General features: G+C 37.0%; 2 protein-coding genes and 1 long non-coding RNA gene across 5 annotated transcripts; 1 reads left to right on the forward strand and 2 right to left on the reverse strand.

Moving 5' to 3' along the window:
• Positions 1-784: 784 nt before the first annotated feature.
• On the reverse strand, positions 785-2,877 carry MOCS3 (molybdenum cofactor synthesis 3). The gene has a single exon (XM_083357466.1). It carries the CDS (start codon positions 2,666-2,668, stop codon positions 1,346-1,348), a length of 1,323 nt encoding a protein of 440 aa, XP_083213592.1. The 5' UTR covers positions 2,669-2,877; the 3' UTR covers positions 785-1,345.
• DPM1 (dolichyl-phosphate mannosyltransferase subunit 1, catalytic) lies at positions 2,787-13,374 on the forward strand. Its single transcript, XM_083357467.1, has 9 exons — positions 2,787-2,949; positions 5,174-5,273; positions 6,018-6,051; positions 7,113-7,189; positions 8,503-8,528; positions 10,023-10,118; positions 10,676-10,744; positions 10,964-11,078; positions 13,243-13,374. Exons 1-9 carry the CDS (start codon positions 2,846-2,848, stop codon positions 13,345-13,347), a joined length of 726 nt encoding a protein of 241 aa, XP_083213593.1. The 5' UTR covers positions 2,787-2,845; the 3' UTR covers positions 13,348-13,374.
• LOC310637161 lies at positions 10,716-24,313 on the reverse strand. 3 transcript variants are annotated; one of them, XR_014491876.1, is made up of 4 exons: positions 23,993-24,313; positions 18,351-18,416; positions 15,932-16,069; positions 10,716-10,812 (listed from the first exon to the last, which is right to left on the reverse strand). It is a non-coding gene; the product is annotated as an uncharacterized lncRNA (long non-coding RNA). The 3 variants fall into 3 exon arrangements; XR_014491877.1 differs by lacking the exon at positions 23,993-24,313 and having other exon boundaries at positions 18,348-18,826; XR_014491878.1 differs by lacking the exons at positions 10,716-10,812; positions 23,993-24,313 and adding an exon at positions 11,754-12,387 and having other exon boundaries at positions 18,348-18,826.
• Between the last annotated feature and the right edge of the window lie 375 nt (positions 24,314-24,688).

Genomic DNA, 24,688 nt, shown 5'->3' on the forward strand with positions numbered 1-24,688 from the left:
AGAATTGCATCCCATTATTTCTATGGGAAACCGAATCCTGTATTTGCAACTCATAGGAATGCCATGCCATTATATCAATACAGGATTTTTTAAAAAAATATTCAAGGACTATAACCTAATGTGCTAATGAAAGTTATGGTATCATTTTTATAATAAGCTGCATTGGCTTCCGGTTGCCCTCCGGGTGAGATTCAAGGTGCTGGTGATGACCTATAAAGCCCTAAATGGCTTGGGTCCGGGATATCTGAGGGAACACCTGCTGCCGGCATCAAGTTCCCTTCGTCCAGTGCGCTCCCACAGGGAGGGTCTTCTCAGGGTGCCACCGGTAAGAGATTGCCGGCGGGTAACACCCAGGGATAGGGCCTTCTCAGTGGGGGCGCCTGCTCTTTGGAACCAGCTGCCAGTGGAGCTGAGGACTGCCCCCGACCTCCGTTTATTACGCCGGGGCCTGAAGACCTGGCTCTTCGAGCTCTCTGGCCCAGGCTGAGGATTAATCTTATTTTAACTGGGGTTTTATTTATGCAGGGACAAATATTTTTTTTTAAAATTTGTTTTTAACTTTTGTATCTTGGTTTTTTAATCACCCTGTAAACCGCCCTGAGTCCTTCGGGAAAGGGCGGTATATAAATGTAATAAAATAAAATAATAAATAATAATAATATAAAGTGACAGTATTAAAAGACACAGAATGTTATAATTGGATTCAACAGGACTTCAAGAAAGGATTAAATTAATTCAGCAGTATTTGGTTCTGGGAATATTGGACAATGCAAATATACCAATATAACTTTTGTATAATTTTATTATAGTACAATATAATTACTGGTCAAGCTACAGGAGGAAAATGAAATGTGAAACAGGGTCATTCCATCAGCCGTCTCCTTATTACATATTGCATTCATTTCATATTTAAGAACTTGAAAAACCAACCCACAACTTTTTTTTCTCTCCCACCCCAAATATTTAAGTTGCTTTGGATGACTTATTTGAAGCAAGAGTTCTAAACTTTTTCAGGCCATAGAACTTTTTTTTTAAAAAAAATGCCCTTAAACTCTTTGCAACAAAATAGCAGCTATGGTATGTTTTTTGCAGAAGTCCTGCCTATTCCTCAATAGATGGCCCTGGCTGTATCAATATCAACCAATTTTTCCCCTTTTAATCTCTTACATTATTATGGAACCTAGGACTCTGAGGAATACTGAAAAAAGTACTTCTTTGAAGAATTAAATTGTTTAAAGTGAGATTTCCACAGATATAAAGATATAAACATATTACCTTGTTATAGTAATAAATCCCTTTCCAAAAACCAAGGAAATCAATGAATTTACATTATTATTAGAAAACATTAATACTGAGGAAAATCTTGGTCAACTTTGTCAGCCCATGCCATGAGTCCTCCTTTGATATCCTTAACTGAAATTAAGCCTACTTCATCATGAAGCAATTCCTGCAATATTCTCACTGCTTTCTGAGAGTCATTTCCCAATTTACAGACAACATAAACTGGAAATGCGGCAGTGCCATCAGTCCTCTGCTTCTCTTCATGTATCTTCTGGTACAAAGACATCAGACATTCTTCATCTTTTCTTTCTAGTTTATTTAAAGGCACCTGGAGGGATTTTGGCAAGCAACAGATCTCCACTTCGACTTGGGGACGAACATCCACCAGTACGTGAGCAACCTGGTTGTCCAGAATCTTTCGGTATTCCTCTACGGAAATCCTCTCTTCACTAGACAATAAGCGCAACGTCCTACACTTATCTGTTGCCGAAGATCCACAGAACGTTTCATAATCCTGCAGGGTCGTCAGGGAGGGCCGGTCCCCACACACGGCGCACTTGGGATCCCTGGGCCTGAGCTTGATGTGGCGAAAGCGTCCTTCAAGGGCATCGAAGAGCAGCATCGACCGACTGAAGGAGGATCCTATCCCCGAAGCAATCTTCAGCACCTCCAGGGCTTGGAGGGAGCCGAGGACGCCGGGCACAACCCCCAAGACCCCGCCGTCGGCGCAGTTGGTGACCGTCTCAGGAGGAGGGGGCTTGGGGAAGAGGCACCGGTAACAGGGCCCCCCTTGGAAGTTGTACACAGCCAACTGACCCTCCAAGCGCAAGGCGCTGGCGGACACCAAGGGCTTGCCGGCTAGCACACAGGCGTCGTTGACCAGATAGCGGGTGGGCACGTTGTCGGAGCAGTCGGCCACGATGTCGTAGGCCCCGACCAGCTCCAGGGCGGTGGCGGGGCTCAGCGCCAGCTCGTGAGCTTCGTACCGCCCGGCGGAATTCAGCTCTTTCAGCGCGGCGGCCGCCGAGTGCGCTTTGGGGTGGCCCAGACGGCTTTCCCGGTGCAACACCTGCCTGTGCAGGTTATTCAGTTCCACCACGTCGTGGTCCACCAGCCCCAGGCGTCCCACGCCCGCAGCGGCCAGGTACTGCGCCAGCGGGCAGCCCAGCCCTCCGCAGCCCACCACCAGCACCGCGCACGAGGAGAGCCGCAGCTGCCCGCGCACGCCCAGCTCCGGCAGCACCAGCTGCCGCGAGTAGCGCTGGATATCCAGCCGGCTCAGTCCCGCCCGGAGACGGGGAGGCTCCGGCGTGTCGTCGCCGGCGCCGCTTCGGTCATCCGCCAAGTCCTCCCGGCGGGGTAGCCGAGCGGCCTCCGCGGCTTCCATCGCCGCAGCTTTTTTCTCCTCTGCCAGGAGGTCAGCGAGGGTGGCCGAGAGACGCCCCGCCCCTTCCGCTTCCGATGCTGCGAGAGACGCCGCCGCCGTGGACACGCCCCCTCTTCCCCGCCCGTTCTCTGGCGGTATCGCGCAGGCGCGGCCGGCGCTTGAGCGCGCGCCTGTGTCATGGCGGCTTCGTCCCGCAAGTACTCGGTGCTGCTGCCCACCTACAACGAGCGCGAGAATCTGCCCCTGGTGGTGTGGCTGCTGGTGAAGAGCTTCGAGGAGAGGTGACTAACAGCGGGAGAGCGACCGGGGAGGGGAGGCGGGGGGAAGAAACCTTTGCTGGCGTTTCGCCTTCTCGATTGATATTTCCTGACGGTGTCCCCACTTGGGCTGGAGTGATTTGTTGCAACTCTCCCTCCGTTTCTCTCGCGGGCTGAACGCGGAAGGCGCACGGCCTCATCCGAACAGCGGCCCCGGAGAGGTCTGCCGGCCTTTGCATCTAACCTTAGGGTCTCCCAGGGAGCTGTAGGGGTTGTATGGGGCTTGGAGCTGAGGCCTTGAGCCATTACAGTGTACTGCAGATGTTGGGAACCCTAGAGCTGGACAAAGAGAGCAAAATGCACAATAGTTTACTTGTGCATTTAGCATAGATAGATAGATAGATAGATAGATAGATAGATAGATAGATAGATAATAAGTTGGAAGGGACCTAGGAGGTCATCTAGTCCAAGCCTCTGCTCAGGCAGGAAACCCTATACCAGGGGTCTTCAAACTTGGCCCTTTTATGACTTGTGGACTTCAACTCCCAGAATTCCTCAGCCAGCAAAGCTGGCTGAGGAATTCTGGGAGTTGAAGTCCACAAGTCATAAAAGGGCCAAGTTTGAAGACCCCTGCCCTATACCATTTCAGACAAATGGCTGTCCAGTCTCTTCTTAAAAACTTCCAGTGTTGGAGCATTCACCACTTCTGGAGGCAGGTTGTTCCACTGGTTAATTGTTCTAACTGTCAGGAAGTTTCTCCTTAGTTCTAGGTTGCTTCTCTCCTTGACTAGTTTCCATCCAGATAGATAGGTGAATGAGAGAGAGATCTGGAATAGATAGACAGGCAGACAATAAAGGAGAATATTTGTAGCTCAGGGTTGCAATATGGGGTCTTTGGTGCTCTCTTGAGCTTGCTTGTTTTCCTGCTAGCATTGAGGATGTTACTTGGTTTGGATAATGAAATGTCTGCAAGAAAACAGCTAAGATCAGAGAACAGCAAGGACCCCTCATACCTCTTACTGAATTTTATATTTCCAGGCATGTGTTTCTGATTATTAGTTTAAGATACCTTATTTCAGATTTTTAAACTAGGATTTACAGGAGTCCTCTGAGGGCTTATTTGGAAGTAAGCTATATTAGGAATTATTTTGAATGAAATGTGTGTAATATTGGATCCTTTATTTTCAGCTTCTGGACTTATACATTAAATATGATAGTACTGTGCTGAAAGTCTCTGTGTGTGTAGCTTAGAAGGAACAACATACAATATTATTAGCTATAAAATAGGCAATCTGCAATTACAATCAGCAATTTACTGATGAAACCAAAATACCTTGTATATTAAATAACTCAGGCACCTCTACTATTTTCTCCTCATAAATCTAGCAAGCAAATATAATTGTTTTCAGATTTACATTTTGATAAAGATTTATCTGCAAAAATATTTTTAGGATCAAATTATCAGAACACTTGAACTTTTATTAAGGTTTTTCTTTCACTAAATGACATTTTAAAAGAATGCCTTGAGGCAGTGAGGACACAACTGAAGTGTGTATCATGGACCAGTTTCTTAGATTAGTACCATAAAATGTTTGATGAGTTAAATGCTGAATATATAATATGCTAAGTCTTGTACCTAAATTATCACTTATTTTGAATAAGAATTTAATTTAGCAAATGTTTGATGAGTTTGAATGCTGAATATATAATACACTAAGTCTTGTATCTAAATTATCACTAATTTTGAATAAATTTAATTTAGCAAACATTACAGAGCATCACAAATTATTTTGTTTAGGTTACAAATGACTAGTGTGTGCATGTAATCTTTTTCTGGATTGTAAACTTATTGATATATTCAAACTTGTGTAAAATATAATGAAATATTAGTCAAGACAGATCCCAAAGCAATAATGGCTGAGAAATTAATAATTGTAGTAGCCAATAGGCAGCAGAGAATTAATCAGATTCTTATTGCTCAGATTTGAGAATGTATAAGGTATATTTGAAATTAGAATTTTAAAATAAAGTTCTATTAGATCAAACAAATTACGGTAATCAAGGAATTTAAATTGCCAAGAAAAACATGGTATTAGTGAATGTGTTACAGTAAATGTGACTTTCCAAATAAGTGTAATAGGATTAATGACTACATTTACTTTTAATGGGAAACCATTGGAGATTCTTCCCACCTTTAGAAATGATGGAGCTTTTGGACCTGGCTTTACAAAATAATTATTTTTTTCAGTGGGAATGAGTTCGAAATTGTAATTATAGATGATGGAAGCCCAGATGGGACACAGGAAGTTGCTGACCAATTAATAAAGATTTATGGATCAGACAAAATTGTGAGTTACTTTTTTTTCCTCTGTCATACTGTTATTACCAACATGTTTCAAATTGTTAGCATAGAGAAATGGAATTCACTTTGAAACGATTTAGCTAATTGAAAATAGCTTGTCATCCCTTGCTTACTTCTAATTTCTGGTAAAAAAACACCCCAGGTAGACAATGTGTTTGCTTAACTAATATGGTGTTCACTTAATTGACCACTGTGTTCACTTAACAACTGCCACAAAAAATGTAAAATCTGGTCAGTCACATAATGACCTGCTTAATGACTGGCATGACTTGTTGATCGTGATTTCAACTCATTTAGGGTCATAAGTTGAAGACGATCTATTGATTCTATGTCATGGTTATTATTTGGACACATTCTTTTGAAGTAGCTTTTCCTGCAGCAACTGGGAGGGAAAGGCAGCTAGCCTAGTTCTACCAAAAGTCCACCTATATTTAAATACAAAGAGATTGTTATTATAAGGTTAAGATAAAAGTATTTCTTTTATCAGCTTAAATTCAGGGAATCATACAAAATATGTTGAGAAATACCTAGGTTCGGTAAATTACAGCAATGTGGGGAAAATACAGACTAAAATCCATTTATGCAATGTCAGATTTTACCTTATGAGTATAATCATTCTGTTTGAGGGAAGAGCAAAATAGCAATAATGAAATTTTATTGGAAGTTACATGATCATTAGCCTGAGCTTAGTATGGTTCATCTTATTCTCTGGTCTACTTATACTTTACAGCTGTTGAGACCCAGAGCAAAGAAACTTGGATTGGGTAAGTAATCAATAATGAGATGATTAACAATATTGTATCAATTTATTGAGACCATCTGTACATTAACCTTCAGTCAAGTATATTTTTACTTTTCAAAATCAATTTAAAACAGAATCTAATTTTGCAGTTAATTGCATGCATTGTTTTTTGAGAACCAGAAAAATGGACAATATACACACTCATTTTTTTAAAATCCCATTTATATCCCGCCCTTCTCCGAAGACTCAGGGCGGCTTACAATCTAAAGCACAAATCAATGTGCTTAGCAATAGCCTTCATTCTATGTATATGCCTGCTTATTAGGGCTTTCAACCCCCCCCCCCAAGCGGCATTATTACAAAGTCAGCTTATTGCCCCCAACAATCTGGGTCCTCATTTTACCAACCTCAAAAGGATGGAAGGCTGAGTCAACCTTGAGCCTGGTGGGATGCGAACCTGCACTAATTGCAGGCAGCTGGTGTTATTTAAGGAGGCATTAGCCCACTGCTCCACCAAGGCTATTTAGCAACTTATAAAATTAGTTTTGCTACTATTCAGAATTAATGACTGTGTCATGTAAGAAATTAACAGTCACATGAAAAGTAGCAACACACACACACACACACACACACACACACACACACACAGAGAGAAAGAGAGAAGACAGGCATAATGGGATTCTTAAATAGTGGAATAGTTTTTTATATTTTTATTGAGTTCATAGCTCCCCCCATCTGTATGAACTGGCTGGCTTACAACAAAAATAAAGATAGAATAATTTTAAAAAGCGTACACAGAAAATTTTCCACAAGAGGTCTATCATTTGTTCTAAATGGACTAGGATGGGAACTGTATAAATATCTGGTGGGAGGATGTTCCAGAGGCAGATGCCCAAGATAGAAAAGGCCCTTACCAATCTCTTTAATCACTGGGACCCAGCTCTGTCAGATTGTATGGGATAGAAACCATTATATTTGATACATACAGATGAGATTATTTGACTTAATGTCAGAAATATTTTTATTCATGTACATGATTCTTAGAGGAGAGGGGAGTCATGGTTTTTGTGTTGTTTAAATCAGGAACTGCTTACATTCATGGAATGAAACATGCCACAGGAAACTTCATTATTATTATGGATGCTGATCTCTCACACCATGTAAGTTTGCTTTCCTTCTCTATTTCTTCTTAAACATTTTTTTTAATTTCATTTGCCTTGATTTTCCATTCTAGGTATTTTGAAGTGCTTTAAAGATCTGGCTGTTTGCTGATTTTTTTTAGTAAAATTAGGGTGTTTGGGTCTGAAAAAATCAGTATTTCCAGATAGCAAGAAAATAGTTCAGGTGCTGTTTTATGGACTCCGATCACAATTAATTTAACAATAGATTTCTTGTTCCATAGATGTTCAACTTCAATCGGCAAGTCCTAGTATTTTCTATTTTTTTTTCTGATCGTTTTTCCTCAATCCTAGCATCATCTGATACAGCAACATCAATGAACCAGATTTTCTTCTTTTCAATAACTATTTTAATTAATTATTTAATTAAGTGAATTGATATGCTGCCCATCTCACTCTGCTAAGTGACTCAGGGTGGCTTACAATTAAAAACTTACATATAAAACTATTAAAAACATTACATACAGAAAGTAACAGGCAAAAGGCAAAATCAGTACAATAGTAGCTTTTTCTCTGTTAATCCACCAGCCTCCTCCAGCAAAGACACCCCCCTGTTCGGACCCCAGAGCCAGTTTTTAATGTCCTTCCAGAAGGCTAAAAGAGGTGGGGACACATCTCACTTCAAGGAGCAAGATGTTTCAAAGAGTGGGGGCCATGGCAGAAAAAGCCCTCCTAAGACCCTGCTGAAACCTTTTGACCAATGGAGTTTGCAGCATGCCCCTTCTGCTGGATCAAGTGGGACAGGCCAGCATCAGACAGGTTATAAACAAGATGCCTGTCTGTTTGGATCTTAACATCCCACAAGATCTTAACCCACTCATTTTCCCACATCTTCTCAACCTGATGGTCTCAGTCATTTTTACTGCGTTCTAAAAAAAAAATTCATTTACAAGTAGTCCTCGACTTAACGACCATATTGGAGCCTAAAGTTTCTGTTGTTAAGTGAGACATTTGCTAAGTGAGTTTTGTCCCATTTTACCACCTTTCTTGCCACAGTTGTTAAGTGAATCCTTGCAGTTGATAAGTTAGTAACCTGATTGTTAAGTGAATCTAGTTTTCTCATTGACTTTGCTCGTCAGAAGGTTGCAAAAGGTGATCATATGACCCTGGGACACAGCAATGGTCATAAGTAAGAATCAGTTGCCAAGCATCTGGATTTTGATCACGTGATCATGGGGATGCTGTAAAGGTCTTTGTAACTTTGGTCATTAAATGAACTGCTGTAAGTTGAGCACTCCCTATATTTTATTATTATTGTTATTGCTTTTCCTCACACCTTTTTTTTATCCTTGCAGCCGAAATTCATTCCAGAGTTTATCAAGTGAGTAGCAGTTCTAATACTAGGCCTACTAGTTTATTAACTCTTTTGTGGGGTTTATTTTGGTAGGGATAGATAATAAGATTGATCATCAGCGGAAATATGCATTATGCTGCTACAAAACTGCCCTATAGAAGATAATGCAAGTGTACTGCATGCCATGCATTACTTCTCACTGAGAGTTTCAGTAATAAAGACATTTGCTTCAAAAATTTTTACAGAAGACTCACAAATGTTTTGGATTAGTTGGTGTACTAGGAATTCTGAAAATATGTTGTTTCTTCTGTTTCTTATTTGTTTGTGCTTATACTTCAATAAAGGGACGCGGTGGCTCAATGGGTTAGGATGCTGAGCTTGTCGATCAGAAGATCGGCAGTTTGGCGGATTGAATCTCGAGTGCTGCGTAGCAGAGCGAGTGCCTGTTACTCGTCCCAGCTTCTGCCAACCTAGCAGTTCGAAAGCACGTAAAAATGCAAGTACAAAAATAGGGACCACTACGGTGGGAAGGTAACAGCGTTCCGTGCGCCTTTGGCGTCTAGTCATGCCGGCCACATGACCACGGAGATGTCCTCGGACAAATGCTGGCTCTTCGGCTTTGAAACGGAGATGAGCACCGGCCCCTAGAGTTGGAAACGACTAGCACACATGTGCGGGGGAACCTTTACCTTTTATACTTCAGTATGTCCATGTCACTTTATTATAATTGGTGAGGTCCTTGTAATGTACTTCACATGTAATCTACATGAGAACTGCTTGTTCTCTCAATTGCTGCATCCCTTTTTCAAATCCTACATCAATTTAACTATTCCGTACATGTGATGAGATGAACTGGAACTCATGAAAACTTAGGCCATTCAATGAAATGTGTTCATCAGAAAAGGTGCTGCCACTCCTTCTGATTTTTGGCTACCACAGGCCATCACAGTTGATGAAACAATCAGAAGAATAATGTGTGAATGTGTAATATCTCAGTCTACACACTACTGTAATCTCTTAATTACGAAGTATGAGGTGGCATACCATACCTGGGCTAGTTTGATAAATAGGTCATAATAAAAATAACATTATTTACAAATATAATTCCCTGATGTTCTGTGTAATTGCTTGTAGATTTTTGCTTATCTATATACTTTGTGCTTATTTAAATTGCATAGCAAATATCTGTATTGCTCCAAGTATGTCAAGTTTTATTCTCTAGGTCTAAACCAGGGGTAGGCAACCTCGGCTCTTTTATGACTCATGGACTTCAACTCCCAGAATTCCTGAGTCAGGGAGTTGAGGTCCATGAGTCATAAAAGAGCCGAGGTTGCCTACCCCTGGTCTAAACCATACTTTGAAGGTAAGAAACTATTAATTTTTAGTTTCTTATATTGCATGTTAATAATTTCAGTATTATTGTATTTATCTTTTCTGGATTACTGCTATAGTAAGTATGTGAGTTTGTAATTCAGACAAAAAAAATACTTTCTTTTCTCTGTCCAATGGTTATGTTTGTAGAAAACAGAAAGAAGGAAATTTTGATATTGTGTCTGGTACTCGATATAAAGGAAATGGTGGTGTGCATGGATGGGATCTAAAACGAAAATTGATCAGGTCAGTGTTTCATCTATAGCCCTGTATCACTAGTAATGATGGACAGTAATGAAACTGTCCATTTTCTTTCTCTGAATCATTTCTGAGAGGGTTGTCAGATTCTAAAACGGTTTCTTTAATTCTGAGAAAATTGAAGGAAAATATTCTTATTTCTATCCAGCCCAGCTACACATCTTACATATCTTTTTATCTAGTTTTATTTCATAAACATATTCTCTGCATGAGATAGTCTGAAACTGAACACGTTCTTAAAACATCCTTGAAAACTCAGCTTAATTTTATATCCCAATTGGAGACATCTTACTTCAAAACACTAATATATTTGTTGCAGGAAATAATGGTAGGAGACATTTATGTGTCTATCCTGTTTGCAGGAAACAAAACATTGAACTAACATTGGGCCTTATTGGGATCCAGCAGAGTTGTGTTTAAAATTATTTTGTAAATTATTACTTGCCTTATATACCTGTTACTCTGATCGTTTAATGAAATAACATCTTTAAAACATGGTTTGTTTTAAAATTCTGATTGCATATTAAAACTTTGAATCTTTTCAGCCGAGGTGCCAACTTTTTAACTCAAGTTCTATTACGGCCAGGTGCATCAGACTTAACAGGAAGCTTCAGGTAAGCTGGTTTCCAAATGGTACGTAGCAACTCATGAGGAGCAAGAATGCCTCAGGATAATGGCCAGTCTGAGATTGATAAAAGAAATCTACTGAACTTATAAAACTGTTAGATAACACTTGGGAGGCACCTGTATATAGGTAATTGCTATTATTCTTTTTTATTACTTGAAAATGTGTGTGCTTGTAACATTTTTATTTTATGTGCACTAAATTTCAGGTTATATAGAAAAGAGGTTCTACAAAAACTGATGGAGAAATGTGTTTCAAAAGGATATGTTTTCCAAATGGAAATGATTGTCCGGGCCAGACAATTGGGTTATTCTATTGGAGAGGTATGCTAAAAATCTAAAGCATAAAGAACATAATTACATTTTTGTACTCAAAGTTTACCTTCTGGCTATTGGAGATTGAACTGATTGACAAGTAAAAATACTGAGGATTCAGATAGTAGGATCATATAGTATGAGTAGCTTACACTAAAATCTTAATTAATGATTTACCTAGTAGTTTAAACACAAATATGGCCATAGCATGACAAATTTAATCAGATGGTGAACCTGTCAATGACACACAAATATTAGCAAATAAGAGGTGCTCTTACAATGTGAATATTTCTTCTATCATTTAAAGATCCCGGGGATGTGAAAGGGATCCACTTAAATTCAAAGAAGCTTAATGCCACCTTTCCAACCATAGATTTTACAATTGGCTGTAATACATCTTCTCTAATATTCCAGCATCAGGGTAGATTTGGTCTGATGACTTCATTACTAGTCATGTAGTGACTACTAGTGACTGGTATATTAAAAAAGACAATTTCTCAGGTCCCATTCTTAATTACTGAGGGCCTAGTATTGTGCCCAATAAATCTGTGTCTAATATTTTAACACTTGTTAAATTTCACACGTTTCAGATCACAAAAGAAGCGGGTACTGCTTTTTTATTTATTAAAAAATTCTTATACCGTTTTTTATTTGTTAAATTCTTAGCAATTAGAGTACAAAAACAAATCAGTAGAGCTTACTTTTTTAAAACAGGTTTTTTAAACCAGTTTTGAAAATGGTAAAAAAATGTTCTGGAAAGGTGTTCTTGGATCTCTGATCTGCCCCATAGCCAGCAGTGAAACACAGTTCCTTATTTACTTCTGCCCAACTGGCTGAAGTCCATCAAGATGTTTTAAGTATCTTGGCACTTCACCTGGATTCCATATTGTAGATTACTTTGCTAGTTAAGGATTATCTTAAATTAGCAATGTCTGGGAATCCTATTTAGTGTAAAAATTCTATGCCTTTCATTCCAATTTGAGCTATGCCGCTGGGATTCTTAAATCCTTTAGTCATTTTGTTCATGAATTTATGCCAACGTCTGCTATGTGTCAACAGAAAATTTACAGAGCAGTCTTCATTGGAATTTCCACTGCCAAAAGGAAATAGGCCTAGAAATACAATATATGTTTGGCAGAACAATTTGGGTGTAGGAATTTTTTCCTCTGTTTCTGTTTGCCAGTTGATTTCTTGCAGAGTATTCTTACTGAAAAATCCTAATTGGATTTTCTGTGAATTCCAAAGGCTGAATTTGGGCTTTGGAGAATTTAACATATAGTCTTACATGCTGGAATGTTACCATTCTTGTTTTGCTATACTGAAAATAAGTTGTTTAAAGCATTACAAAACAGTGTTGACTATATACAGTATAATGAATGGTTAGTGAATTGAAATCATTGAAACCAAAAGCATTACTTCAGATATTTGCTATAAAAAGAAAGCAATGCAAGTCAGTATCTCTTGACAGTAAGAATGTTTTATAGTTCTGTTTGGCCCTTTGAGACATTAAATAACTGTTCTGCAAAGATCAGAGTAATTTCCACAAGGTTATATGAATTTACCACTAAATTGGGAAACTATACTTTAGGACAGATTACGCTAGCCACCATAACTCTAAAATGATATCTTCGTTCTATTATACACATGGATATTGTATTCAGCAAGATAAATACTGTGTACCTTTGAAAAATGCAAAGTTTTTATTCTGTACTGTAGCAACAATAATGGATTTCATTTCCAGATAAGGAAGATACAGACACTTTAATTTAGTAAATTTAAAAGGAACCTGGGTTTTTTTGTCTACTTTTTAAAAGATTAGAATTATACCACATCGTAAAATAACACTACAAATTATAATAAAATAATCAAAATTAAATGATTTGTAATCATGAGTAAACAAGAGTTTTTGGCAGTGTTTGAAAGATCATAATAATCATAGAGAGACCTCTGGTACATGCCATCTTCATATTCAGGCTCTGGGTAGGCTGTTTTGCAACAATGATTTTGTAGGAAATGTTTTCTGAGCATATTTAAGTGTGAGAAAGCTATCACTTCATACTCTGCATCAAAACACAATCGAATGCATGTTGGTAGATAAACACTGAATCTTGAGGTAAAGTGTTCCTGTTTATCTTTTAGCTGAAATGATTTTATGATTTTTTTCATTTACTAGGTTCCTATATCATTTGTGGATCGAGTCTATGGAGAATCCAAGCTAGGAGGCAATGAAATAGTTTTCTTTCTGAAAGGATTGCTGACTTTATTTGCCACTACATAATAAAGAGATTTGGATACTGTGCCAGTATTTCTACTGTTGACTGAATAATTTATATTGGACAGTGACAGAAATCCATTATGGCTTTGGAGAACAAAATTTCAACATCTCTTCATTTATTTGGATAGATGTCTTTCAGACATCATGCCAAAAATGCTCAACTTAAAACAATTTGTTAAGCAACCTTTTGAGGTTATGACAGGGCTGAGAAAAGTTACTTAGGTCATCACTTATGATTGTGAGAGCAGTAATGAAAATTTGGATGCTTGGCAACTGGCATGTACTGGGCTCACATGATCAACTTTTGTGATTTTCCCAACTGGCTTCTGACAAGCAATGTTAATGGAGAAACCAGATTTGTTTAACAACCATTGGAAATTCATTTAAACGGTCTTCATTTAAAGACCATTGGTAAAAGGTTGTAAAATTGATCATAATTCTCTCAACAACTGCCTCTCAATGACAGGAGTTCCATCTCCAACTTTGGTCGTAAGTTGAGAGCTACCTATACTTCATATCTGATAATGTAAAAGTTAAAGTTTTAACTTTCTTCACCATTTTAGTTAAAAATGTTTGCATTTTAAATGAACTACAGGTAATTATCTGGAAATAATATATTTCTGAAAGGATATATTTACATATTGCAGGTCATGAAGTAATTAACAGGACTAGTATAATGACACCTTTCTGACTAATTTGCATATACTACATTTGTATATTTTAGAAAATGACTGTATTAACACATTCCAACTGCAGTTCGGGGGGAAAAATAAAAATGTACATTCCAATCTCTGCTTATAATTACTGCAGGGTATAGTTTTTTGCTTCAGGCATTATTTGCAATTCAAATGAATAATCAAAATATAAATACTATTACCAATATCAGTTTGGGGAAGGGGTTTTCAGTCATTTGTTTTATTTTAATATTCTACTCACTCATTCTGTGAAAATTGACTCAGTGGAGGGAAAACAAGTAAAAGGAATATCTAAATGATAGAATTACATCTTTCATATGTGAAAAAACTAGTGGGATTTTTTATTTTACAAAATGAAAAGGACAATCAAAATCAAATTATGCATAGTGCAAAGTAGGAAATACCTCTATTTGATACTAGTTGGGATCATCAATGAAATCAGATGACAAGTCATGATAAAATTGCTTGTTAAAACGTGATTCATGTAATGTGATCTTTAAAAATATTTCAAATGTATACGTACTTACAGATAATTATAAAATTTGTTATATAATTGGAGCCTTCAGATATTGAGGCCATATCTTTCTAAATGTTCATTAACTGGGGTCTACAACTGATGCAAATATGTGTGTATGTATGGAGTAGCTTTCATACTATTTAAAATGGTCCAGATAGTTACTATGATAAATTGTCTTGTACAGAAAGGTTCAACTTTAAATGGTAATTTTCTCATAGCAAATTATGTTCTTTAAACCTCTGCTATTACTTCAGGTTGAACTGACTCCCTTTTCCACTTATTCCTAATTGTCTTTTTGTTTTCAAATTTTCTTGTACTGATGTCCTTACATGCCAGTTTTTCCTTTTTTGTAAAATACAGGTAATTTATTTGATGACATTAATTCTGAATAAATTATGAAAGACATTTTTTATCTCTGATTTCTTTGTATGATAAACCATTATGACTAATATAGGTGTCAAGACAGAATTCATGTCATGCAGCAATAGTATCACCAGATGGCAGCATTTTGCTTCAAGCTAAGCAGGGCCAGGTCTGGTTAGCAGTTGGATGGGAATCCATTATGGAATACTAAAGATGTAAGGATGTAGAAAAATATATTGAAACAAACACTTCTGTATTAGCAGAAAATTATGGTTGTGTCTGCAGAATCACAGGAGTCAAACTCAACTTGAAGTCAGCTTTACATAGTGAAGATAACCAATAGAAATCATTGTCCATCATAAGTCATGAGTAATATAGTGATATTATCTATTTTATCTACAGTTGTAGATGAGTTGGATCCAACTATTTTAGCCATTTCTACTGGGACTTCTATTAGGGAAAGATAGATAGCATCCAGCAACTCAAAATAGGTACATTAGTATCAAGGGTCTTACATATGAATCTCACATACAAGGGTGAGATTCAAGGTGCTGGTAATGACCTATAAAGCCCTAAATGGCTTGGGTCCAGACTATCTAAAGGAACACCTGCTGCCGGCATCATCTTCCCATCGTCCTGTGCGCCCCCACAGGGAGGGCCTTCTCAGGGTACCGCCGGTTAATGAATGCCGGCGGGTTATTCCCAGGGGAAGGGCGTTCTCTGTGGGTGCGCCTGCCCTATGGAACCAACTACCCACAGAACTTAGGACTGCCCCCGACCTTCGCTCATTTCGTCGGGACCTGAAAACCTGGCTCTTCGATCTGTTTGGTCCAGACTGCGGGGTTGTTAATTTAACTGGGTTTTAGATTTACTCTTGGGGCTTGAATTTAATTTAATTGTTTTATTTGTTTTTAATTTTTTGTATTCATGGTTTTAACTGCCCTGTAAACCACCCTGAGTCCTACAGGAATAGGGCGGTATACAAATCCAATAAAATAAATAAGAACATTACCTGGCCTTTATCAAGCTTATTAAGAGTGATTCCTTTAATAGTTTGTCAGTGTTCTGTACAGGAAGTTGTTTTTTAGTGGCTACCATTGGGACTGGCAACTTCATATGATCTTACTTCAGCTTTCTCTGCTTTACAGACCTGCAAAAATTATAAATGAGAATTAGTTCTAAACTTACTTTTTCATCACTGTCGTAACTGCAAATGGTTGGTGTCTGAGACAGTCACTAAAATGTGGACTATGTGTTATGGAATGCTGACGATAAGCATGCAAGAGGCAATTTTAGTTCAGATGCTTGTATCACTTCACTAGATCTAATACACAAACATTTCAGATTTTTGAGTAATGCATAAATTGTTTTTAATTGTGGGCATCTGATTTGACTGGAAGCTGCATTTTATTTTTTTAACTAAGAAAATCTTTAGAAAAGAGAACTGAAATGATTGGCTCTTCGTTTGGCTCTCCACAAAGGCTTTTAAAAATATATTTTTTAAAAGTCATGCTTTTCGCTATTGGCTATTTTTAAAAATAAAAAATACGCTGCAAAAATAACGTTTACTGGGTAGGGCTTTAAGAGAATGTATGGATGCAGGGGGGTGGGGGGAGGACAGCGCACACCTGCCCGTCACCTTCCCCGGTCTCTTCTACTCTTTCCTAGAATTAAAGCAAGATAATCCATGGATCAGCCTTTTCAAAAATGAATTTGGCATCTTTTTCAGAATTATTTGAATATTAATGGAGTGACATGGGATTCAGTCATGGATAAAACAATGTCAGCTCTAATCGGAATCATGAATTATGCTCTGCAGTAATATTGCTTGTTTGGAATTGACTTTGCATGCTGTGAGAACTCACCAGCTGCACCTGTTCAAAGTAAACATATGAAAGAACTTCTGAGAATTCTGTGGTTGCTGCTGCTGTTATGCCAGGAGGTTATTGCTTTTATGGTATTGTACAAAAGTAACTGATTGCGCTGATATAATCACAATCTTATTATATAATTGATACTAATTGGTGTGTGTTCCTATTTAAATAATGTAAGAAGTACTGCGGTTTAGTAGATTTGATAGAATCCTGTATTTCCTATAATTCTGGTCCAGCAGAGTGAGATCTGTAATGTAGAAAATATATCCTGCCACTAGTTCTCATTTTGATTTTACATTCTCCCTGACAAAAGTCTAACATGTCAAAATAAGTTAACCATTTGTATTTATAATTTTTTATCTATGAAATGTCTCTTCTGCTGAGAGCCACAAAGATATTTTCAAACCTGAGTTTACAACTATTCATAGTCAATGTGGCATGCCTAAAAAAATTATTTTAAAATCTGCATTAACCTTAGCTTTATTGTACCATAAGCACCTTTGCTATCCAAATCTCAAATCGTGCCCTTCTAACTCCAATAACCTTCTATTTCACATCATCATCCACTCTTTCATCCAAACTAAACCGTTAGCTGCAAAGTATTTCAGATCAGACCCAACCCTCTTTCCTTTGCATCTTGAAACATCTGATATTTAACTCATGCTTTTTCCCAATCACACAAGTTTATATATCTTTCTGCCATTTTTAAATGGTACATCAGTTGTCAATATGGATATTTCCTAAAACAAAAATAGCATTCTAGACAAAAATTCTTCTTAATCACAGAAATACTCTCCAGTAATGACAATTTTATTTTCTCACATCTTTTAACTTCATTCCATATTTTAAGGTACTTATTTTAAAAAAGCATTTCATATATTTGTTAATACCCAAGTATTTTACCTTCTTGCTTTTAAAACTCCTTCATCATTTCTATTTGAACTGGGATCCACATATTTCTTGGTAACATCTTTGTCTTCTGTTAGTTAATTTTAAAATCAGCTAATGCACCATTTTTTTAATTTTCCCATTTAATATTTCAATTCCCTTTAAGGGATCTTCCAAAACGAGCACCAAACTATCTGCAAAAGCTCTCAACCTGGATGTTTCTTCTAAATTTTTATTCACACTATTCTATCATTTTATACTGTCTATTCAAAACCAAAATAAACAAGAGGAGATAGTGGGTAGTCCTCTCTTGTTCCCTTATGTATCTCACAGTTTATCCATTAGCAATAATTTGTGCCTTCTGTGACATGTAGATCGACTTATATTTTTATAACATTTTCTTAAAAGTTCGTATCTTCTAAAGCTTTAATTAGAAAAGTTCATATCAGATTATCAAAAGCTTTCTCTGCATCTAAAAAAAAGACTGATGCAGCTTGATTTTCATTTCACTTTTCTAAACAAGCTAGAATGTCTACTTCTGACATTCTTTTAACTGGTGAACCACTATAAGTCAGCAATATGCTGCAGCTGTCAAAAAAAAAGCCAACACAGTCATGGGTTACATCAAAAGAGGGATAACATCAAAATTAAAGGAAGCGATAGTACCACTGTATACTGCCCTGGTGAGGTCACACCCAGTTCTGGTAATCACTGTACAAAAGTGATGCTGAGGTCCTAGAAAGAGTGCAGAGAAGAATAATTAGGTTGATAAGGGATCTGGAGTCTAAATGCTCTGAAGAATGGCTAAAGGAACTAGGTATGTTAAGCTTTACGAAGAGAAGACTGAAGCATGATAGCAGTCTTCCAATACTTGAAGGGTTTCCACAAGGAAGAAGGTGTTGATTTAATCTCCATAGCACCTGAAGATAAGACGAGCACATGTAGAAGTTCATTAGAGAGAGAGATCCAACCTAGAAATCAGGAATTTTCTGATAGAATTATTAAGCAATGGAAAACTTACTTCCTGCAGATCCTCCATCACTGGAGGTTTTCAAGAAAAGACTGGACAATCATTTGAGATGTTCTGAGGATTCCTGCCTTGGGCAGGTTTTGGACTAGAAGACTCTATGATTCTCTATGGTCTTTTAAATAAAAACCACATTGATCTTCATGAATAAATTCTTACAAGATTATTTTCAGTCTATTGACTCGAATTGTTGTGAACAACTTATTCAGTGACCATATTGATGATAATTTCTCATTAAAGTCAGATCCTGTCTATACACTACTACTATTCCCAAGTCTCTGCAATCTTTCCTTCCAGTAAAATGGAATTTATCATATTTTGCAGAAGTTGTAAAAGTTCATCCTCAAAACATTTGCAATAAGAAACTAATAATCCATCTGGTCCTGGTCCTTTTTCTGATTTGATCTTTTTTATAGCTTCAAAAGGTTCCCTCACTGTTATTAACTCATTCATAATCTTTCTTCGTTTCTCTGTAATCTGGTAAATTTTGCTTTTTGTAAAAGTAATCATCCATTTTCCAAGAAATACAGTGCCCTTTATATGAATAATACTACTAATATGTTTTTTGCATAACCACAATATCTGTTAACAGTGCTTCTTCTTGGAAGTTTCAGTATAATTTTTATCTTAATTTATGCAATAACCATTTCCCTGGTTTGTTCATGAACAGAATTTTGTTTTCATACAGGAGTTCATTTTTATTTCCTTTTCTTTTACTGTTGATAGCTGTTAACATTGATAGCTGTTGCTGCAAAAGTTTAATTTGTTGAGAAATGCTTGTCTGGTGATTTCTTTAGTTCTTTTCTTTTGATCCGATACAAAATTCACTATTTTTTCTTGGCTCTCCTTTTTTTAAGTTCAATATAATGTTGTATGAAATAACTAATAGAACCTTAACCCACACCACTCACCAATCAGTTTATTCAGTTTTCAAAAAAATCTATTAATTTCTTTTTTACCATCCTTCAATATTATTTGCTTCTGTAAACAATATTTCATTGAATATCTAAAAGACAGGGATTTCCATTTATAAACCATGATCAGTCTTTGGTGAGAGTATAGATGAAATCCAAGTATCTATTCTTGAGAAGGATCTATGTCTTTCTGAAGAGTAGGTGTATTCTCTAGAATTACCATTTATCTGTCTCTGTTCATCCACTAACAGTAAATAGTCCATCAGAATTTTTTAAAAAAACATTTTGATAATTTACCTGAGTAATTTTAATATTTTTCTCTGACAATCAGCCTAGTTCTGGGAGATCATTGCATTCCAATACTGCATCAAACACCAATTTTCATATGAAAGACTTATTAACTTGTACAGAAGTCATTTATAAAATGATACTTTGTCCACACAAATTACTAATACTAAATTCTTCTTAACCTCATGGAATTCGGCTTCCACCCCAATAAATGTATCATGCCCGTGATTCCATATACGTTCTGGTTGTAATTGGTGGTTAATATACAGAACTCGTTTTTAGTGCTTGCTGAAATAAATTTTTCACTCTAATTTTAATAAATCAAATATTCCATATTATTTTTCCTAGTATGAGTCTCTCGTAAACATTGTTTTATTTTTTAAAAAATGTTTTTTTTTCTTTTGGGGGGAGCATTGGCTTATTTATATTTCATATTGAACATTTGTAATCCATAGTCAAGTTATAATTTAGAAACGTCCATACCTGTAACACTTACATGGCATGGGTCCGGGTTACCTCGAGGACCAACTCCCCTCCGCCCTGTGCGTGCCCACAGAGAGGGCCTCCTCAGGGTGCCTCTGGTCAGGGAATGTCGACTGGTGGCCCCCAGGGGGAGGGCCTTCTCTGTGGGTGCTCCGGCATTATGGAACCAACTGCCGGTTGAGCTCCAGATGGCATCAGACCTTCGATCCTTCCGCCGCGGGTTGAAGACCCACTTATTTGAATTAGCTGGTCTGGCCTGATGGGGGAATATGGGTTTTTAATTGGTTTTTTAGTATTTTATTATTGTTGTATTTTAATTGGGCACTGGTTTAATTTTCTTTTAACTTTTGTACTGTTATTTATATATGCCCTGTGAACCGCCCTGAGTCCCTCGGGAGAAGGGTGGTATAGAAATCAAATAAAACAAATAAAACAAACAAACTTAATTCAATATAATCTCTTTAAAATGACTTTGTAATAATGCCGCTTGGGGGGGAGGGCGAAAGCCCTAATAAGCAGACATATACATAGAATGAAGGCTATTGCTAAGCACATTGGTTTGTGCTTCTTAGATTGTAAGCTGCCCTGAGTTTTCAGAGAAGGGTGGGATATAAATGGGATTAAAATAAATTAAAAAATAAAAAAGTCCATTTACATCTGTTGTGGTTTTTGTATAGTCTCTTCTGTGAATATCATTTGGACCTCTTCTAAGTCTACTTTAATTTTTTTTCAAAAAATTATCTCACCTTCTGAACAGAATTCAGTCAAAATTTCAGATGTTTAAAAATAAAACTCAAACCTCCTAATTTAGACCAGCAATTTTTTTTGCTTTAACCTCAGTCTAAAAGAAGTATTTATTTTTCTTTTGTAGAGAGCATTTCTTTTAGGATAATTCTATCTATATTATCAATCTTCAATCTTGTACTCAAATGCTGTCACAGAACTTTATTCCTTGTCTTTTTCCTCACAAAGTGCAGCAAGACATCCCTATGAATATTTTATGTTCTTGAAAATGTTGGATTTATTCCCAAAACCTTATCAGATTCTACCTCTGTATCTTCCCAATCCATCTCTCCCTCCCCCACCCGTCAAACTTATATAATTCTTTCTCTAATACTTTCATCCAAGTTTCCTGGAATAGCTCTAAACTTCATTTTTTTCACTAAACTTCAATAGATTCTCCATCTTGTCATCATTTTATAACTGTATCTCTCTATTGATATTGATACCAATTTTTAGCGAATTTTCCATCTTATCTAGTCTTTTCATCTTTGGGGGGGAGCTATAAATTTAGTTTCAAGTGAGACAGGCAGTTTCGTGCCAAATTAATGTATTTCCATACATTCATTTTCTGAAGTACTTTAAATCTAATGAAATTGATTTCTCTGCAGGCTGTTCTAAGGACTGCCTTCTGTCCTCCAGTTGTGCAGCCTTACTTATCATTATGCTAAGTGAAAGGGTTAAGCAATGGGGGGGGGGGATACCCACCAGTTTTTTCTCTTTTTTCCTGGTGCTTTCAATGTGATTGCTGGTACATGTCACATCTGCATCTCCAGTTACAATTAAGAACCCAGTCTACTCAAGTTCTCTTTTTTTTTAGTTTTGTAAATTCCACCAATTATCTACTGTCTTTAGTAAAAAAACAAAACAAAAACAGGTCTGAGTTGCCTAATTCACTTAACCTTTTCCATGCAGTTTCATAGAAAAATTAATCTTTTTTAAAAAAAAATATTCCCCTTTATATTGTAAGCTTTCTTGTATTATCCCTTGTTAAGCTTTTTGACAAGTAGTCTTTAAATCTCTTAATTGTGTAATCCAGAAAAAACAAGACCCACCAAGAGGAGTACTTATCTGTTGTAAAAACAAAAATTGCTTTCTGACTGTAGAATAATTATTTCCAAATGTAGCTAAGAAATGGGGCTTGCCAGATCTTGCACTTATAGGTTGCATTGCAGCTATGATTGTGGATAGAATCTTGTATCTCTCGGCTCTCAGCTCCTATGCCAGGGGTAGGCAACCTTGGCTCTTTTATGACTTGTGGACTTCAACTCCCAGAATTCCTGAGTCAGCTGACTCAGAAATTCTGGGAGTTGAAGTCCACAAGTCATAAAAGAGCCAAGGTTGCCTACCCCTGTCCTATGCTGACCATGAAAAGTTCTGTTCCTGGAATCCAGAGATAGATATCTAAAGAGTTTTTGGCAACCAGCAGAAGCCCTCTGGGTGCCAATCTCCACTGCAGTACAGTCTCCACTCCTTCAAGATGATTACACCACTATACACAGTATAATTTATAATAGTTACATATTTAAATTATGTAGGACTTCTTTTAACATGCAGTGATTTGTCATTATGAATTATAATACTAAAACACATAGAAATTTTGAAGGGGGGTTTACACCAACACACTAAAAATTCCATCAAAAGGCATAGAAAAAAAAACCCACTTAGGAAGTGATGGTAATCATGAAATCCACAAGTTGCAAAAGAAAATAATTCTGCTTTCTACAAGGCAGAAGACCAATAGCAGAAATTTGTTTCTACAAAGGACATCCAGAGCGCTAAGTTAAGCCTACAAGAGGAACCAGATTGTAACAGTATGTTCTTCTTTGTTTATATTAGCAATAGACATTAAGAATAGTGATGTTTCTCCTAGTGGAGATAATAATTGGAATGTAATAATAATTAGCAGATTGGATTTCTCCTTAAACTTTCCACCATGGTGCTCAAGTCAGATAATTTAAAGAAGAAAAGAAAAGAAAAGAAAAACCCAGTTAAAACTCCAGCTGTATAAAATATTTCAATTCCAATTGCATCAAATCAAAATACCTCAATCTGAATTTAAAAGAGCTTGTTCCAATTGTGAAATGGACATTTCAAAACACCGGTTTTGAAATATTTCCATGATGTTCAGAGCTATTTGAATGGAATCATTTTGCCCAACTTGTTAAAAACTCATTAAAACATAAAAGAGTAGCATAATCTAAATATAAAACATATGCAATACCTAATAATAAAAATATTTTTAAAAGATACATTCTGATTTTTGAAAGCAGAGTAACAGGAGATCCACCTAGCAGTTCAATAGCATTCAAATGCGAATAGATAAATGGGTACCACTTTGGTGACAAGGTAACAGTGCACTTCAGCGTATAAATCATGCTGACCACATGTTCACGGAAAGTGTCTTCAGACAATGCTGGCTCTCTAAGCTAAGAAACGGACCCCTCTAGAGTTAGATACAACTGGACAGGGGAAACCTTTATAATGAGTAAACATTGATCAAAGGAAGAAAAATCAGGAATGAAAGAGACATCCACATATACTCAAGGGGGCTTTACCATTTCTGCCAAGGCAAGGCTTGGGTGAAAAGCCAGGTCTAAAAGACCGTTTGAAATACCAGGCTGGGGAGGGGGGCGTTTAAGAAGTATCAAACAAAATACCGGCATACTTTTGAAATGTTGTGGATTCAGTTCCTGAAGACAATGAATCAAATGCTGCAAAAAGTGAGTCACATTTTTTGTTTCCCAGTGCATATAAAAGTTGTTTATACTATACTGTCAGTGTGCAATAGCATGCCTTAAAAAAAAAGAGCTACATACCTTAATTAAAGATATATTATTGCTAAAAAATGCTAAAAATCTTTTGAGCCTTCAGTGAATTAGTTTTTTTCCTGGTGGACAATCTTGTAAACAAACTGCAATTTCTGCAAAGAGCAATAAAGTGAAGCACAATAAAGTAAGGTATGCCTGTATATTAGCATTTGTCTTACCTCCCTCCCCCAATGAAAAATCTTCCTTGTGCATAGAGGGATACACTGAGAAAAAAAATCACATGCAAACAGTGATAATTTTATTTTGAACAATAAATTGCATCTGAGAAGTTTGCTTTTTCAAACTTGTACCAGGGAAATTTACATATTAAAGCTGGAAGATTTCCATCAAAGCATCTACTCAGGCAATTTACATTAATTATATAACTTAGGGGAGATGTTGCAAAAGCCTCTGTACTTTGTAAGACCAAGCAGATGGAAGTAGTTATTTTCATATATTTTTTTAATCCATTGAAATATGATTGAGCTGGAAAATGTTTTAACATTTACCCCTCCACCTGTCCATTCAAACCATATTCTGGACCAGATCAGAACTCTATCCTGCAAGAACTGCATTGGCTGGTCAAATTAGATTGCTTTATTCCTTATAAAGTCTGTCGTGACTCAAGTCCTAGTTACATTTGAAACCACTGGCTTGTAGAATACACACATCTAGTATGAAATAGCCAAGAGTGTGCAACAGATA

Source organism: Vipera ursinii (assembly GCF_947247035.1).
Source record: "Vipera ursinii genome assembly, chromosome: 3".
Classification (NCBI taxonomy): domain Eukaryota; kingdom Metazoa; phylum Chordata; class Lepidosauria; order Squamata; family Viperidae; genus Vipera; species Vipera ursinii.